Here is a 20,036-nt window from a genome sequence, read left to right as displayed (position 1 = left end):
CAGATATAGATTTTTTATATTAAAACGTTTCTTGATATGTGCGTATATGTACGTGTATAGAGTTATATATGTATATTTATATATAATTTTATTTAGTAACAGTATAAGGAACCACCACAATTCGTCGCATTATTTAAAGATTCACTCTATGTTTATGTCGAAGCAAACAATTGCTCAGACCATGAATATAAAATTTCCGATTTAATGTAATACGCAACAAATTCATCACTTAACCACAATATATGTATTAGATAAAACACTATTTTCAATAGAACATATATGCTTTAGCGCAAGAAAACTTTGCTAAGCCTTAATGACAACCCTAAAACACGCGTATTTTGCACATTGGAAGTATGTAGTTTATAACAAAGCTAACGAACAGCTTCGTAAAATATGAATAATGTCAACAGATGTGTCGTAGTATGTAACGTGTGTTACGCTATGCATATGTATAGGCGTATATATGTATGTATATATATGTGTGTATATGTATGTATATATATATATCATTTCTGTTTGATTCTAAATTACGGTAAATTATGATAATTTGATACAATAGGATGAGAGTAATGATGTAAGTGACAGTAGCGCCGATCGTTAATATTTCTATCCTTTGAAATGAAAATTGAATTTTTCACTATCGACAGAGCTTGGTATATAAGAAAAGTAGCATTAGTTACAGTAGTAGTTAATTAGACGTAGAACATTAATGTGATAGAGAGATAGAGCTATCATCAACGTTTGCCTGTCTATCGAAGAAGGGCAAACCATTGACCTACCTAAGAATTGGACAAGAGTTTACTGTGCGGGCGCCAAAACACGAACGATTGGCCACGTTTAGAATGTGTTGCGACAGACGAGGTCCGTGCGCTAGAAATCTTTTCTCTACCTTACCGAGTTATTTAGTATTTCAACTTCTATTCGTGTACTCTGTCTCTTCGTTGTTACTGTAAAGGTATCAAACTATAAAACAAGCTTAATACCGCGAATGATATATTTTTACAGCCTTTACGATTGATATTTTATGTTTTATACTTGACAGCAATTTTATAATTTTCATATGATATAAATAAATTTTTCATTTAATAACAGTTTAGTAAATCTAAAACACGTGTTTAAGATTTTGTACTTGGTGTTTAAAGTGCTTCCGTTACGAAGAAATTTATATCGTGATACTTCGCGATTAAATTGTTTTGTTATAATAATTTAATAATATCTGTAAAGTATACGTCACATTGTACAAAATATATACGTTTCCTTCTTATGACATAAAAGTAATCAAAGTTTCCAATCGTTTAATTGGCACGTATTATTATGTATTACGTTTCTATTGTTTCATGTTGAAACATATCCTTTTGCCAAATAAGGCAGTTTGTTTCAAAATTGTATTTAGGTCTGTTGCATCCTTTACATCATTTTTAACGTAATAGCGTTTTCCTATTCTTAGTGAATAATTTTGGCTTGAGAAAAATATGATAAAATTGTAGTTGAAATGAAAGCGATATTAAGATATAAAAATTGGATACTAGCAGGGTTAACAGGAAGATTTGATACTTTCTCACACGAAATAGTTGAAGCATCATAGCACTGAACAAACGTATTCTTGTTTACAGTTTTAAACGATGGGTTATTATCAATTCTACAGAAAATAACTGTGGAATGTTAATTGCTTACAATAATTGAGCTATAAAGTTTACTTAGAGTGACTCGTGAAAGTATTTGAACACCTTTTAAAACAGAATATCTTTTCTCACATTGGATCAAACGATTTGAATTTTTTTTTTTGGGAACATAGATGAATTAGTTAACCATTTTATAAAAATATTTGAAAAAATTTCAACTGGTCGAAATCACGAAGAAAATAGTAAAGGTCTTTTTTATAATCTCCTTATCCGAGCCTGTAATAAAAATTTGAAAGATGTGTTAAGACTTATCTTAATTATATACGTACTGAAAATTTCAACGAAATCGGTTGATGCAGAAACAAGGGACAGGTATCGAAAGATGTAAGAATCTTTCGCCAATCGTTTGTGACTCATAGCAACGTTAACCACCGATCCATCTAACTTATCAAAAGAAGTCAAGACGTTTGGTTCGATATTAAACCTTTTGAGTGCTGAATATTCGCGGCCTATGCCGTCCGTACGAACGGCGCGCGTCTAGCGCTGACGATCGCTGTGGACGGAATACTTTTTCGTTAGACTGAACTCTGTGGATTGACTATTCAAAGCGCAAATTATAATAAGTTCTGGAACTCTCTCTCTCTATTAAATGATTCAAGAGTATTATTTTTTAGTTATTTTTAATTATTTATTATAAACATTGAAATTTAGAGTTAACTAGAATTTGGGTAATAAACTAAAAAACAATAAACTAGAAAACTAAATTTAGTAAATATAGTACAAGTTAATAATTTAGTTGTGTGTGAAAAATTCAGTGCTTGAGAAAACTAAAAAATCCAGATGTAGAGTTTTCTTACAAGTGGTGACCACTTCAACAATAACGAGCCACTATTGGCATTTGTTTACTGCCGTTAGGAATGCATTTATATTTATTTCACACAAACGTAATGGTATTACTTCTGCGTAGGTGTTCGGAAAAATTGAAAAACCCATACATGCGTCCTTAGTCCATGCCGGGCACTTACAGAAAACTCATATATATGTCCTTAGTCCACACCGATAGCTTTCGCCAGACACCTATATGCGCCCACAGCACTCAAAGGGTTAAGAAAGTTAGTTCTGTTTTAAAGGATGTTCGAATACTTTCGTGAGTCGCTGTATGTGAAGATAAAAGTACATCGATACTCAACTATGTTTTGTCAAACGTGATTAATTAATGCTTTCTCCTGAGACAGAATACCACATTTTGGATGCTTTTTTCATTCAATGCCTACAGATTCAATAAAATGTACGCTTCATAGCGAAACAACTAACAATAAAATCTATGCTCATCGAGCTAACAATAAAATTAAATGTCATTGCTTCCAAACATATCGACATATCTCATTTAATCGTCGAATTACTCTTAAATTATTTGAATTTCGCAACATGAAGCTACGTGTATTAACATTTTCGTAGTTTCTAAATATTCCTAGATATCACTAACTAATCGTTCGATTATATTTAAGGTTACATGTCGCTATAGAACATCCAATTCACGTGGCTAAACCCGTTAAAGCACCGATAATTTAACAATATAACTAATTATTAGAATTAGACCCCCTTTAATCGTGAATGCACGATTAAAACCAAGCGATAGGGAAATAACGAAACTACGCTTTCGGTGGAAAGGAACTTCCAGCGCTCGGACATAAATGTTCGAGGATCTTCGTAACAGGACTAGAGTTTTACAATGACCGATCGATCTATATTGCCTACTACACGCAGCGACTACCGTTTAAACGTTTCCGTCTCAGTTTGTTCGGCTTCGGTCGTCAATTACCTGATAAACATTTGTACGCGTGTATCTACTTAACAACAGATGAGATTACAGTGTCCAGTGATTTGCGAAGAATTTTTTAAGTTTATTGACGATTAGATGATCAACGTAGTTTTTTTCTAGATATGTATATCGATAACTGTAATAACAAGTAAGATGAACGTGATATTTCTATACATGTATTGCTCGTAATAGAAGGCTTCCTTCGTACGGTAATTTATAATCTTTGTTAAAACAAATTGTGCCATTTGATGGAGAGTTCTTGCATATTCCTTGCTGTTTCATTAATAGAAATAGTTTATTGAAGTTTAATTCTGTAATATAATATATTAGTGTAGTATAATATATTATTATAATATATATTGTATATAATATATAATATATTAGAGAGAGAGAGAGAGAGAGAGAGAGAGAGAGAAGCAATTATTTTAACTGAATTTAGAAAATGTTATAGTAACTTAAAATTAAGGCAACAAATTGTTTCTTACTTAAAATATTGTTTTATAACAACATCAATGTATAGAGTATATAATGCGAATTATTTTAGAAATTGTTACATGTAAATATGTAATAATAATTGAGTCCATTTTGAAAAAAAAGACATTTTACGTTATCCGTATCAAAGTTTTCGCTTATCCCGATGATAAGAATTTTGTCGTTTTTTAATCGTTTAGTTTTTAACATAAAAATGTAAAGCTGATATTAATTCCACATCTTGTTACAAAGTTTTTGCAACTTTGATTTCCTCTCTCTTAAAGCTTGAAAAGTTTGACTTAATACACTCTGGCTCTGGGAACATGTATATCTTTCCTAATTCTAAAATAAAATTAAAACAGTTTTATTAAGATAACCATATTTTTTACTATTTTTTACAAACAAACTACTATCTTTAATTATCCGAAAAATTATCGACAATATTATACGATACTTAAAAGAAGATATTAAATATCAAATATTTAAACTGGGAAGAATAGCGAGAAAATATCCCTTTCAAATGGCACAATTTCTTTTGGTTATTTCTATTCGTATTTGCGTTATTATATCACGAACATGAATAGAGGGAACAATCAAATACAAAATTCACGATGATATGTAGAATTATCAGCTAAGATGCATTCATTGGAAACAGATTGTTCGAAATAGATATAGAAAGTTTCTGCATCGGTCCTGTTCTATTCCTATTCATGATTTTAAAGAGGCATCAAATCAGCGATATCTAACAAACTGTGTGAGTTCTAATGCGAACAGTTGTCTTAAACGTTTACTATTCGTACTACGCTAAATACTTTCACAGACGAGCTCGAGTATACTTCCTTTCGATATGATTTCGGACTCGTAACCGAGAAATTATCATTATTTCTATCTAGCATCTTAATATTTTGCTTTCGCGCGATTTTATCTCTTAGTCGCCAGTTTATCTCTGATTCGCTCTGTTTAGCATGTCCGCCATGTCCCATAAGCTTTGCTTGAGCGTTTGAGCGAAACGCGTTGCGTTCGTTCTGCCATCGCTATGAAAAGCAGATACAGAAAATATGATGCCGTTGCTTCTCAGATTGTAAGCGCAACCGTAACCGTCTGGCACTACTGGACCGTAACCAATGATTGCATCGTTTTTCGAAGTTACCTAAAAATTGGATATTTCTTGTTAGTCGATATTTAAAGTACGGGGGAGATTATTAAAATAGGGATTATTAGAAATTAAATTATTAAGAAGATTGCTAGAAAAAATAGAATTTAAGCAGAAATTTGATTGATCGATTTGTTTAATGTTTCGATGTTACAAGTATACGTTAACCAGTCCAATTGTAATCTACTAAGTACTAAAATTGTCAAATTGTAAAATCGAAAAATCATTATCTTTATGCAGTAAGAGCCTGTAACCTGCAGTGTCTGGATAATTATAAACTCAATCCTATTTTTAGATTTTTCATAATATTAAAATGACAAAACATTAAAATTGACAAAATGGTTTATACAATATCATATTATAATATAAAATAAAGCCGAAGATACGACATGCAGAAATCTTCTTCTTTCGAAGTTTCCTAGAATTGTGTTTTTTGCTGTGAAGAAATATGAAATATGTTAATTTTGTTACATTTTCATTCAATATTTAGTGGCTTTTTTTATTTTTTTAAAGTGGATTTTATTCTTTTTTAAGTTCAATATTTTCTATAGATAGTTTCTTCTGATCGTAAACTTTTCTAGAATTCTCCACAGGTTTTCGATTGGATTCAGATCAGCACTTAATGCTGACTAATAATTCTAATTATAAATAATAATTCTATTCCGAAATCTTGAAACCACTTGTTTGTAATGGCAGCTGTATGGATAGGAGCATTGTCTCGTTAAAAAAATGTCTCTTTGCTTTCCATTTCAGTTATGTAACATATCCTAATATCCTGTAGTGTTCAATCTACCTTTTACAAAAACAATTTCACTCAACATATCTAGGCATGATTGCCTTGAATATATTGAAAAGATAATGCAGAAAATGTGTTTGAGTCTATAATTATTCACAACACTGTATACCTAGTAATTTATCAGTTTGCTAACGTAATTAACTAGCAAATTACTGTGCTCGGAGATTCTAATAAATTATTATATTAATAATCTCGTAATCAATTTGGACATAAAGATGTACAACTAATAATTTATGTAGTATGCAGAATCCATCTGATAGATAATGATGATGATGATGATGATGAAGTGCTACAGATCTGTTTGGTCATCGTATATAATGACCTCGTGTGGACAACTTTGAGGTGTTGGAGAACGAGAGCCTACATGAAAGTGGCATACATGTGAGAGTTTCAAGTATCGATCAATCGTTGATCATCATTATTAACCTGTGACGTTGAAAGAGCAAAATGATTGACGATCTTATAAGCCTGATCAGTGAAAATATCCGGGATTGGCTCTCCAGCTTCTTGTGCGGCGTAACGGAGACCCATTAAATGGTTGTCGATTCCATAACCATTTATGTTGTCGTTCATTTCCTTAGTCTGTCTTTGTACCGCTAAATCAAACAGCTCCTTGATCCTCTCTTGCTGAAAAAGCCATTGCAAACGGACCATTTCAATGGTGAACGAAAATAACATATACATATGTATTTTCTATATTTATATACCTACACTTCTGTAGTAATTCATTAGAAATGTTAATATTAAAGAATTATTTGTACGCGGAAAATGAACGTATTAAGTTCATGCTGATATATGTAAATGTATGCGTGTAGATATATATATATAAGTACTTCCGTATACATGATGCCTCGCATTTTGTTGTACATATTCATTAATATTAATTACTAAGAAAAATTAATTTCGAAAATTTATTATACCTTTGAACGAATTTGATTCCTACACAAAGGCAGAATGTACGTTAATATGCATCGTGTATTATATGTCGTATATTATAGCGTCGTATATTATTCACTGATAAAAAATATTAATATATTTATATATAACGCATATTTAATTGAAGCACGGTTGACGACGTACTGAATTTTTAAAGTGCTCTATTATTATAAAAGACAGAAAATGCGATTTGTCATGTTTTTTATCGGTGGTCTTCCTATACTAACTCTGAGACGAACTATAGTTTTATTTTAGGTAAAGTTAGAAAATAGGAAAATGTTTAGGAAAATGTTTGTTTGAGCGTTTGTTGAGCGTGAATTTAAAAAGAAATATGTACAGTATAGTCCCTCTTATTCGAATATCCTAATATCCAAACGCTGTGTTATCCAAACATAGTATTTCTCAGTATTCCTTTCTTCATTCTTTTTCTTTCAAATATATACATATTTTATTAGTGTTCATATATAACGTACTCTTTCCTTGATTCGATTGATTGAGTTTTGATTATAAGAATTTATTATGAAACTAATACCGTTCTAACTATTGAAACAAACTATGATATAATTAAAAAACTCGAAAGTGGTGCAAGTGCAACAGAATAACCAAGAATACATAGAGTTGAAAAAGCCGCGATCACAGACATTAAAAAATAAAAATATGATATTGAAAATTATTCGATGCATATTCCTTTGATGCTGCCAATAGTAAAAAATATACTTAAATATACTGAGGTAATAAAATTGTTTCATCGCGATAAAGACGATAATAATGGCGATTCTACACAAATAAAAACAACAAACGAGCTCCAAATTTTCTGAAAGACATTGGTTCCTACAACTTGCTACAGATTCGTTTCGTTTCACTGAACGTGGTCACTAGTAGTTATAGAAGGCGCACGTGAAGAGGTGCCTTTTTGTAAAAGATTCCGATGGTTCGAAGTACAAAAAGAGATTCTTCTGTATGCAGAAATATGTGATTCAGCAGCCAACAAGATATGGGATTCATAAATATTTAAAGAATTTGTCAATTAATCTTAATCTGTATTTGAATAAATGAAATTCTACATCGGGAAAATGATCGTTCCATTATCGGAAAATTCCATTATCCCAACAGTTTTGTCTCCTTATTAGTTCGGGTAAGATAAGCTTTACTGTATTTCGATAATACTGACTTGTAACTTATAAGGGCTTCGTCTCAAAACAATATGAGGAACCAATTTATACAAAAGAAAATCGTACACCTCCATTTAAGAAAAAATTGCATTGTATCGGTACATTCTTCTTTATAATCTTTTCCTAACTATAACTTTTCGCTCCAATAAAACTACAGTGCGTCTCAGTTACTAAAATTATTCTGTATATAAACCACTACGATTTAATTAGTACTCGTTTGATCTCCCATCGTCAACTGTTAATTTAACATTAGAGTACCTAGTATTTCTTTCGTGAAAATCATTGAAAATCAACTTGATCAGAAACGAAGTTATGCATATAAGAAGAAAACATTGTCTGGTTGTGGCTATATACGTACATAAGTATTTTTAGGCGATCAACCACTCCATTTTCTGTTGTTAGTGCAAACTACGAAACATTCTGTATACGGTACATGAAAACGAGTGTATCCACGGAAACGTATGGGCTCGTTAGTCGTTAGGGTAGAAAACTACACGCACGGAGGGAGTCAATTTCATTATCGTGCATTTTCGATGAACAGCGGAGTAATTGCGGGATGGAGGACGGCTGAAATAACATCGTGATAAACGAGAAACAACAGTCAGCTCGCCGTGCCACTTTCCAGACGAGGGTGAACCGCGGAAAGAAAGCAAACGGTAAAACCCCCATGAAACTCGCCCGAGGCCACTCGAGAGACCAGGCAAACACTCCAACGGGAAAAAGAGCGAACACGGTCTAGTTTAATTGATTGCCTTTTTCTTCAAGAGTCTCCCTTCCTTTATTATTTCGTTATTTTTCCCATCTATGTAGACTTGTCCACCGCTTGTCGTTTTTGTGGAATCGTATTTATGGTCTTCTTTTCGGATTAATGCTGTGTACGTACACCTCTGTAGATGAGTACGAGAACTTGCGAAAAGTGAAAGAAACACGAGAAGCTCGAGTAATTTGGGTGAAACTGTAAAAAGACTGACTAGACTTCGATTCCGATGATTTTTGAATATATTGTAAAACTCAACGTTTTGAGCTACCTTTTTCTATGCATATAAGGGCTGGATTTGCCTAGTTTCCGAGATATTCACAAAGAACTGCTGGTGGAAGAACTGAATTCTGCGTACAGTATGCGATTATTTTTATAAGTATCAAAAATAGGAAATGTCTAAATAAAACAAAAATTGAACGATATCAAAGTATGATATCAAAGAGGACATAATCTGGAGTAATTAGATTCTTTTGCTGATAGCCAAGTAGATGTTATATGAAGATGACATATAGGTTTCTTTAGATAGAATTATATAATTTTAAATACAGTAATTGATCCGCCTTAGCATTCTCTACAAAGAAAGTATTCACCTAATTATGTAGAAAAATCATTAGTTTAGAAGATATTTTAAATTTGATTTGTAAAATTTAACGTATTAAACTATCAGCTCGCGTTTTTCCTTGTCTGTCGTACGTTAAATTTGACAAATTAAAGTTAAAATATCTTCTAAACTAATGACTTTTCTGCATAATTAGGTAGCCACTTTTTTGTAGAGAATGTTGAAACGGATCTATTACAGTATTTAAAATTATATGATTCCATTAAAAAAAACAATATACATCACTTTCATATGATCTCTACTTGGCCATCTACGAAAAAGCTAACTTCACCAGATTATGCCGATCACCATTAACAATATAACAATTCCTAACAAGGATACAGTCAGATACCTGACTCTGGACAGGGGATTAACGTGGATACAAAACATCACAGACAAATCGAAGCAACTCAAGGACAAACTTAAAAAATTTTATTGGTTCACTGGCCGTCGCTCCAACCTAAGCACGCAGAACAAAATTGCGTTCTATAAGACCGTAATAAAACCTGTCTGGATCTACGGAATCTAACTATGGGGAACAGCAAGTAATTCCAACATTGAAACACTTCAACGCTTCCAATCGAAAACGCTAAGATCCCTAATAAATGCACCCTGGTATGTCACCAACGAAGCAATACATCGCGACCTCAAGATACCTACAGTCAAAGAAGAAATATCAAAATATAGCAATAGATATAGCAAAAGAGTCATCAAACATCGAAACTCCCTAATTACTAAATTACTTAACACGTCGGACCAGATCTGCAGGCTAAAAAAACACTACCCGTTAGTCCTAAGCACAAGATTTAACTAGATATTTAGATTAAGTAATATTTACTTATTTATAATAATTATTTAGAAATTATACTTATCTATAATAAGTATTAACCTATTATAAATAATTAGCCATGTCACTGCGCCACGCCAGAGAAAATTAGTTATAATTCTCGCACTGAGAATTGATAGTAAAACAAAAAGTAAATAAAAAAAATCAGATTATGCCCTCTTTCATACCATACTACTTTTGTCTGAAACATTTTTCTGTACTTTTGATACTTACAGAAGTAATCGTGTTTATATAACTAAAACGAACATACTGTAGTTGTGTATGTTTGGCAACGTATACGTCAATATTGGTTACTGGATGTCTCATGATCCGCAGCCGGATAAAATAACGTCTAAACCAAACCTAATTCTTTTGCTTATACTTTATCTGTTTGGGTCAGGTGTCATTTTTCACACTCAGCAACCAATGCTGACGTATATGTTACCTATCATTATGTATTATGTTTTGCTTATAGTTTATCGGTTTGGGTTAGGTGTTATAGGCAGAATTCACCGTAGCAGTTTTTCGCTTTATATGTATAAGAGAAATTGTTCAAAATATCAATTTCTACAACATATCCTAAAATCACCGAAATCGGAGCCCAGTCAGTCTTTCTACAGTTTCAGCGTAATTTGAAGCTTAAGTAATTGGATGGTCGTTATGTTTTGAAAATATCTCGTCTATGGGGAGTATCGTGTCGCTACAAACGACAAACTCTACGAAATACAGCCAAGTTTCAGTTACACTGTAAATGGTGAACTGAACTCTTTTGGTGCCTTCGTCTAGGGTGTTGCTTTGCTGATTCGTGGTTTGACTTTCGGGATCCCCTTGGCACATGGCCTTCGCCCAGGCCAGAGCTTCCGGGCTGGCTGCTCTGATGCAATCGATTCTTCCTAATGCGAATCTTCGAATGCCTGCGCTCTCGTAAGTTGCTACTAAGTTTCCATGCAATCTGTTCCAAACAAAAGATTTTAGACATAAGAATTTATTATTAGCTTTTTTTACAGTTGTTTTAATAAATTCAAAATGTATATGTACAGTGTATAGTACCCCGAACAATTATAAACTCAACCCTATTTTTAGATATTTCATAATATTAAAACAAAGATTGACAAAATTGTTTATATAATTTTATATTATAATACAATACAAAATTGAAAGTACAACAACAAAAAATTCCCTTCTTTCGAAGTTTGCAAGAAATTAAATTTTCTCTTAAAATTATGTTTGTGGCTGTGAAAGAATATAAACTCAATGTTAATTTTGTTATCTTTTCATTCAGTATTTAGTGGATTGCTCTTTATTTTTGATTACATCTATAGGTACACTATCCTGTAACTTATTTAAAGTTGTTTCAAATAATTGCCCACATTGATTTTATTCTTTTTTTTTTTTAAGTTTAACGATATTTTCTATAGTTGGCTTCTCCTGATCGTAAACTTTTTTAAACAAGAATTTCTCGCAAGTTCACGATCGTTTTCAAATCAGTACTCAATACTGTTCACGTTAATAATTCTATTGTAAAATCTTGAGACCACCCTTTTTGTAGCGGCTTCCTTTTGAAAAAATGTTTTTTGTCTTCTGTTTCAGTCATGAAAGGCAATAATTCGCCATGTAACGTCTCTCGTTATCGTGTTTATTCAATTTATTTAATTTTCAATTATTATTCAATTTTAATATTCGTTATTCAATTTATATTTCGCAAAAACAATTTCACTTAACATATCTAGACATGATCAGTGGTTTCTTGGAAATACTGAAGAGATAATGCAGAAAATGCGTTTGTGTCTCGAATTATTCACCACACTGCTAATACATATGTTGATACACTGCTCAAAACAATTAAAATCGCTCTTATGAATGGTTCTATAGCGATCAAACGATCAAAAACGAACAAGCTATATAGATTTAATGTCTCTTAATATGATATGTTATTCGTATGACACTGTGAAATATTTAAGGCAATAATTTGGAAAATAAACTAACATAGCATAAAAGAACGCGTGGAATGGATATAAAAAGTCGCAGTAACAGGAAGAACGAACATCTAATAATAATTAGAAGGTAATTGTTTTGAGTAGCGTGTTAACATAAGCGAGGACCATTTTGACACTTTGTAAATAGTAAATAACTATGTATATTTGAGAAGGCTAAAAAGGAAGCACCCAGCAGACCTCACGAAGGATATGACCTAGCAAACGCGAGGATGGTACCCCGCTGGGGGTAGCCACCTACATGTTAATATAACTGTTAAATTCTACCAAATGTCCAAATTGGACAAATTGTGAATTCAAATAATAAATAAAAAAAAATGTATATCTGGAACATTTATGCAGTTGTAGGCAATTTAAAGAGTTACACATAGCGTACTATTCGATTTTTCCTTACAATTTAACATATACACACACGCATTAAAATCTCCTCAATTTTCCGAATGCTAGTAAAATTTTTGTTTATAATAAATATGTTTATAACATTCTTCTTTCCACGTGTTTGCCTTGTATTAGCAGCTTCTTTTTACGTAAATGTCATCCATATAAAAAACGTCTTGCGTAAATCGATAGATGAGTTTATTATCTTTTTTGTCAATTAATAAGCGTGCAGGATGTTAATAAAGCGACTGAAGGGTTTAGAAGCTCAATGTTCACAGAGTGAAGTAAAAAATGCTTAACACGTTGAATGCCACGGGGTCACCGGTGACAACTTGTCGGTAGTGTGACGTCGATTCGAAATTATTTCACGTTCCGCGTGGGAGGTGAGAGATTTGTATTTCGATTAGTACCAAATTTATTAAGAACTGACAGAGTACAAAATGTTACAACAGAACAGAATAGAATATTGCAGAGAGACACACTGGCTGATTTCGGGAGCAGTATATATATGTAAACTCCCTAGAGTTCATGTGGGATAGGGATTCTTTTTGTTTTACGGGTAGCACGACAGGCTTTGTTTCACGGACAGAGCGATCTTCTTTTGTTTTACGGACAACCATTTTTGAGAGGCACGCATTTTCCCAAACGAACGGACAGAGAGTTACATTAGAGACAGACAAGGTTACAGAATAGTTATTTAAGATTTTAAAGACTGAAGAAGAAAGATTGGTAGCTCAGGACGTTGAAAATCGATTCTCGATTTTCAGGTAAACATTGTACAAAACTTGTTATCTCTCATTCATATAATTATTGTTATTTATTGTTATAGACGGATATTAATTGTTATTCATTTTTGTATTTTATCTAATTACTTTATAATAAAAAAAAACTCGATTTTCAGACTACAGAATCGATCCCCGAATTATCCCAAGATTTACGATCTTACATATATACCCTTTTATTTGTTGGAGTAGGAGGAAGACCTTGGTCGTGTGGATGTGTCATATGGTTGGATGTTACTATGGATTTTGGTTGTACGGATGTATCATGCCTAGGGGACTGGACGTTACCCTGGCGGTGACTTATGATAAGGCGGTTGGGACTGCCTATCTTATCACATAGTCAGGCAAATTTACCCTGTGACAGTAGCGCCGTGGGGGCCACTGGTAACCGACTCGCCAATATTAGTAGAAATACATAATTTGAACAAATGTCAATAATTATAAATTTTCCATTATTACCATCGTTACTACAATGGTGTGACGAAATTAATGCAATATAAAACATATAAAAATAGTTTTATTTATACATGAAATATAGATCTATTATGTGCGCATATTGTTATTATCATATTAGATAAACTGCTCGAGGAACTTTCCTCTGCCTGACAGTACTCGACATCGTTTGGGGGGATTTGGTAAAAATGTATCGTCAGTGGAATTGCTTGACGCGTAATCTCCATTTGAAATTATATTAACTTTAAGGGCTAACTAAAAAATAGAAAACATGAAGTGCAAAAATTTGTGTAGTACATAAAAGTATAATAAACGCTCTTGCCTGATTGTTAGATGCTCTCGACAAGAATAAACACGTGGAACAATTATTTAGTAACATAAAGAAACAGTATAAGATAATTGATAATCGCAAAAAATAAGCGAATCGCGCGAAATCGCACTTCAGCGCCACGGGGATTACTGGTGACCCCTGTGAGATAAATTCATTAAACATGATTATACACCGCAACTTATCTCTTGTAAGTAATATTTCAACATTATATATATCGCATAATAAAAAATTCATCATGACGCCATGGGCAATCCCTGTAAAACTAGCGTGGCATTCAAAGTGTTAAAGATTAAAACCTCTAAGATAAATTCTTTCGTTGTATGATTTAATTTTGTATCTCACCGTATGGATACTTTTAGCAATTTAAATTTGTTCGCAGTAAACAATGAACATGGAAAAAATGGCAACTATTGAATATAAAATAGGTACTCACCTAAAGTGTGTAAATTGTAATGCTAGTTGTATATAAACATCCGGACTAATCTTGTGGGATTTTATAAATTCCTTCGAATATTCTTGAAACCATAAAATACAAAGGTCCAGGTCCTCCACTAGTCTATTAATACAATTATTATTATATATTACATATTATATATTATTAATTATTATTGACTACATTTAATTAATAACTGTATATTATTATTAACATCTATTATTGATATAAACGGGTAAAATATTCGATCAAGTTTGTTTCTTATGAATGTTTAGCCCTTAACGCTCCAAATGTACCTCTCAAGTACCACCGATGTGCGGCGCTCTACTCCAAGTGTGCCTCTCAATCACCACCGACGTGCAACGCTCTACTCCTTAATAAACCATTTTCGTATTACTTTTATAACAAAATCGTCCCAAATGTGTTTGGAATGTTTTAACGAATACTATACGACATAGCATAATGTAATATTTTATCCAGAATATAAATTAATAAAAAGTATGGTATAATGTGTTTTTGGTATTTTTATGTTGTATATCCTATATATAATATTCTATATTTAATTAACTCGAACAAGAAGAACGTCACCCATATTTGGGTTACGGAGCCCCACGGAAGCATACCTGTCACACAGATATGGGTGACATGGCGACCAACGTGTTAAAATCTGACACTTAAAAACTTACAAGTCGAAGTATAATGAGAATAAGCTGGAGTTTCCGGTCGATATTCACAATTAAAAGTCGGAGCGTTAAGGGTTAGCATCGTCGTTGATCGTGAGTGTAAAGATCTCAATCTGTATACGAAATGCAATCTATATACAAGTGCAAAATTAAAATACATGAAAGTAATATAGATTTCAAACGATATAAAGATGCCATCGCTCAAAATATGATGAAAGTCAAGGATAGGAATATAATAATATAATAATTGCTTTGCTTCGTTTTTCAGAACGTCGAGATTAAGACTTTAGGAACCGGACCATAGTATAAGATGTTAGGAAACGTAAAGTTTAACTACGAAGTTTTTTGATAACCGAAAATGTTCGTTTGAACGTCTCGACGGCACTGAATACATGTTTCATCGTTACTCACGCGTCGAAAGATATCATTGCATCTCGGATATCGTTGAGGCTTTGTTCGGATAGGTGCCACTCCAGTTTTTCTGGCGCAGGTAAATGCGAAGGTACTGTAGTTTCCTCGGGTGGCGACATGGCATCGACCTTTTCTGTTAATTCTTCGAACGTGATAAAAATTGCTGGACCTTCGCCGGCCGAATGTTCGTAGTTCATGCCCCACATTCCGTCCTTGATGAGCAGACAAGCGAAATAGAGTGTACAAATAACGTGAGAAGATAATATGCATAATAGTCGATCTAAGCCTTAGCCATCTTCGTTTCAATTTGACACACTTTTCCGGTAGAATATTATATTATTCGGCCATTTACAGAACAATTTTTCTGAAACTTGTCGACTTTGACACGCGAACGAAATCTGCCACCTATGAAGGAGAATTGAAGAGCGCTTGTAGAAAACACTGTAAGCGTGAAAATTGGAAAATTTTTATTTTTTAGCGGAAAATGTTCTACATGATAATACTGCAGTACAGGATCGAAGTGCAATTTCTCTTTCTAAATGTTATTTCTATAATAAATAATTTTGTTAAATAATAAATGACAGTTAGTTTTTACTTTCTATAGGAAAAGATATAAGAATCAATAGAGAACAATGTAGTCCAAATTCACGAAAAAGAAAAGTGTATCCGTGAAAAAGCCTGTACATATTTTCTGTTAGTTGTAAGGAAAACTCGATGTTCCATTCATTTAGACAGATGTCATAGACAAAAGCCAAGAAACGATTGAACATTTCTCGTACACAACACTGAGTGTCAAACATCAAAATTTTTAACACAGAGAGAAACTTTCTGGAACGTATTTTCGAAATTTAATTTGTTTTGATTATTACAAGATCTTAAATGTACGAAATAATCCAAATGCGTCACAAAATTTTCCATTTTTAGAACTAATATGTTCATCAGAAAGGGAATTGTTTTAGTAGAAAAGTTGTATGTGCTTCTTAGTTGTAGAAAAAACTGAATGTGTCATTCATTTTAAATTGCATGCATTGTAAGTACCAATCCTGTTTAGCTCTAAATAAATTATAAAAAAAAAAGTATAATTTATCAAAATGTTCTTTTTATGTTTATCATTAAGCTATATTTTATAACGTTCCGAGTAAGAATTGTTATAAAATTGGTGATATTTAATGTCTATGTGTTCGAGCATGTCTATCACATGTCTATCGTTTAATGGCATTTATATTGAGTGCAATATTGTTTGTATATGCAGAGACAATGTTGGAGTAGTAGTAATTATTTGGAAATAATTATTTATTATATTTCATATTATTTATTATTATGTTATTTATTTATTTTATAATTATTTTAATAATAATAATAATTATTATTATATGAATTATTTATTATAGTAATTATTTACAAATAGAAATTATCTCTTCAATTTTATACTACAGTGTTCCCACTAGCAAGTAGGTCATTACGCGATAAATGAGCAACAGTTTTTAATTTTTCCATTTACAGTGTTGTCTACAAAATATCTCCAATCATTTCCATCTTATCGATGTTCTATCATTGTATCAAGTTGATACACATTAAGTGGCGAAAATGAGTTAATCGTCACTGATTGTTACGAATTCGGTGGATCTAGACAGGATATTGCATCGGGAGAGAGGATAAAGCTATCTGGATGCTTCATTGGCTCAAATAGCGTGAAACGAAATCAGAAAGAGAGAAATTACAAATTATCATGAAAATGTGCTAGCGACCGTAATAGAAGTAACAACTATATTATCATCCAAGTAACCACTAGTTACGTGTACATATGTTTTCCAAGTTTTCTTCCCATTCCTATGCGGAATGACAGACCGACCTAGGAACTTGGATGGGAAAATGAAACAGATCGCTCGAATAAGAATAACTCTCGAGTGGGCAGAAATAACGTTGCGCGGAGAAAAAGTTGTTGCTTCAATGTGAAACTACAATTTTTCTCTTAATCGGATATAGCGTGTAGTTGTAGGTAGGTATATACCTTGCCAAGAATAGCATGGAAAGTTTTATCGAACCAACGATTCGCACCCAAATGTCTGGAACCTCCGCCGTGGAGAACATGATGAAGCACGTTAGCGTAATCTCGGTCGCCGATCCATCGATCTTCCTTGTTCAGGGGATTATTGAACGTTGCCGGCAGTACATCGTCGTCGATGCATACCACGCACAGACATCTCTCCAGCAATTCCAGATTGTGCCGATTTTGCTCGTCTGCAAAATTCTTTTGCCTTTATTTCTTTCTTTTGGTTATATTATCGTTTATTACTCACGTAATTACAGTTTTCTATCAGAATGTGTTTCTTGATTGTGTATTTAGTAAGAGCGAGGGAAAATCGCGCACAATTGACTAGTAACAATTCTTCCAAGAAAATGACATACTGTCGATACATTGTCGACGTTATAAGAGCGCTTAGTGATGTATGTAACTTTGAAATGTATTGCTTCAGCAAAGCCTGAGTCCATAAATTTTATCGTTGGTAATCGAGACAAAATAATTATAGGCATACAGAATATCTTATTTTTCAGAATTTACTGTTATTCAACAATTCTTTTTAGTCGATTCGTTTGAGCTCAATTTTTACTCCTCGTTTCTCGATTCAATATGAATGTTTATTTACAAAAATTTACCAACTTGTGCACGAAAATTCTAGCAAACCTAATAACGTTAATATAACACGATTTTGTTCGTAAAACGGCTCGTGAAATGTTCCATTTTATTACCTTTCAAATTAGAAATAGCCATAAATTACCTTTTTCATTTTATTTTTTGATAATCTAGTATGAAGTTGTTCCAAATCAAACTTTAATGCAATGAAACAAAAATTGCAAATTTAATAATTACTAACTAAAATCTTCAGTAATACAACATGGAATACAACAATTGCATACATATGCACAAGATAACATATAGATAGATACATATAGATAAATTTACAAACATTTATAATCTTTTCCTTCTCAAGACAAGAAGCATAAACTTTAATTTGTAAAAATTTTAGAAGTGTCGTTTATTGGCTAGTCACGTAATAAAATTTTTTGGTTGAAGATAACGACCTGATAAAGGGTTAAAGATACTTGCTCTGCACGACGAGGAAACGAACCCAACCACGTATCGTCGTTAGCTTGTTACACCTTCATTCGATTTATAGACGTAGGTCGTAGGTTGTCGTTGGGTAAGGTCGGGTTACGAGGATAATGGGAATATTGCGAATATTGGCGAGAGCAGAACAGCCGGTTAATTATGCCGTGGGAGGGTACGTAGCGGCAAGGGTTGCCGGAGAACTTGCAACAAGATTACTCTAACTGCTTGGCAATGGTGTGAGTCGTACCTTCGCTTGTACAGAGTATATCGACATCAGCAAATGGATATAAATGTTTCTTGTTTCTTTTTCTTTAACATTTTATAATATGCTACAATAATCTAATAAACTCTATAGTTCGAAAATCTCTATAAAACTACAACTTTATTCATTTGTGCTGCGAAAACCTCTAGAAGTCGAGATAAAACTCACTTTAACTCGAATTATTTGCCACCTGTCCAGATGCGTTATTTTACCTCTGAAACTCAAATTTGCAATAGCCAGACCTTTGCAGGTCGAAGTTTATCTCTGTAAGTCGAAATGCGCCTCTAGCTATGTCGCGTATCACAAAATGTGAGGAACCAATCCTTCGATATTGACTCCTTTCTTCTAACCATTAGGATCGCCTCTAATAACTCTAATAAGACGACACAAGCCGTATTCTTACTGCTTCGCCCTTCGTGTACGCCCGTAGAAGGCTAATCGTTCATCGGTCGAACGCGTAAATGCCATCATGTTCCACGTCTGTAGCTTCTGTATTTGTGTACATCGAATAAAATGTGTTCTAAGCGGAAGCTTAAAATACTAAATTGTGCCTTCGTACGAAGCTTCCGCATGTCGAATTTTCATTCGCTAAATTTCTTTTACTCGGAAATTTCGGTACGTCGAAAGCTCTATAGTTCGAAGATTTTATTTTTAGTTGAATGTTTTAATCCCTGTATTAATATATTAGTATTGCAAGGATGTTATATTGGTAAATTAATCGCATAATTGCTATTAAAGAGGAAATTATAAACATACGTACGTCTAAGTAATTCTTCTCTAGCTTTTGCCCAAGCTGGTCTTTTCATCGTTGTGAGGATACCGACTGGCGGAGTTCTAGGATCAGCTTTAGTTGCCATGATCTTTAGAATTTGTTGAACTAATTCGGCTTCAGTTATACGCCCTCGATCAGAAGCCCTAACAGGCACGCTATAAAACTGTGGAAAAAATGCAATCTCTGAATTTATACATATCCATTGATCCGAGTATCTCGTTAAATATTGGAGCGATGAGAAAATAACGATTTTGTGAATGTCAAATCAG

General features: G+C 33.0%; 1 protein-coding gene and 1 long non-coding RNA gene across 3 annotated transcripts in view; one reads left to right on the top strand and one right to left on the bottom strand.

The window, feature by feature from the left end:
- Window positions 1–2,756: 2,756 nt before the first annotated feature.
- The window catches only part of LOC100650308 (vesicular acetylcholine transporter), a 202,408-nt gene continuing 185,128 nt past the window's right edge, over window positions 2,757–20,036 (bottom strand). Inside the window, exons 7-13 of one of the 2 annotated variants that reach the window (XM_048409701.1) lie at window positions 19,756–19,930; window positions 17,633–17,862; window positions 15,622–15,833; window positions 14,528–14,650; window positions 10,901–11,108; window positions 6,291–6,491; window positions 2,757–5,065 (exon numbers count right to left, since the gene is read on the bottom strand). In XM_048409701.1, the coding sequence (XP_048265658.1) occupies window positions 4,856–5,065; window positions 6,291–6,491; window positions 10,901–11,108; window positions 14,528–14,650; window positions 15,622–15,833; window positions 17,633–17,862; window positions 19,756–19,930 (1,359 nt within the window). In that variant the 3' untranslated portion in view covers window positions 2,757–4,855. The remainder of the gene's footprint in view (window positions 5,066–6,290; window positions 6,492–10,900; window positions 11,109–14,527; window positions 14,651–15,621; window positions 15,834–17,632; window positions 17,863–19,755; window positions 19,931–20,036) is intronic. The other variant, XM_048409702.1, reaches the window with a different exon arrangement.
- LOC125385865 lies at window positions 12,400–14,169 on the top strand. Its single transcript, XR_007225568.1, has 2 exons — window positions 12,400–13,295; window positions 13,430–14,169. It is a non-coding gene; the product is annotated as an uncharacterized LOC125385865 (long non-coding RNA).

This window comes from Bombus terrestris, chromosome 10, assembly GCF_910591885.1.
Source record: "Bombus terrestris chromosome 10, iyBomTerr1.2, whole genome shotgun sequence".
Classification (NCBI taxonomy): Eukaryota; Metazoa; Arthropoda; class Insecta; order Hymenoptera; family Apidae; genus Bombus; species Bombus terrestris.
This window is presented reverse-complemented; position numbering and strand designations above follow the sequence as displayed.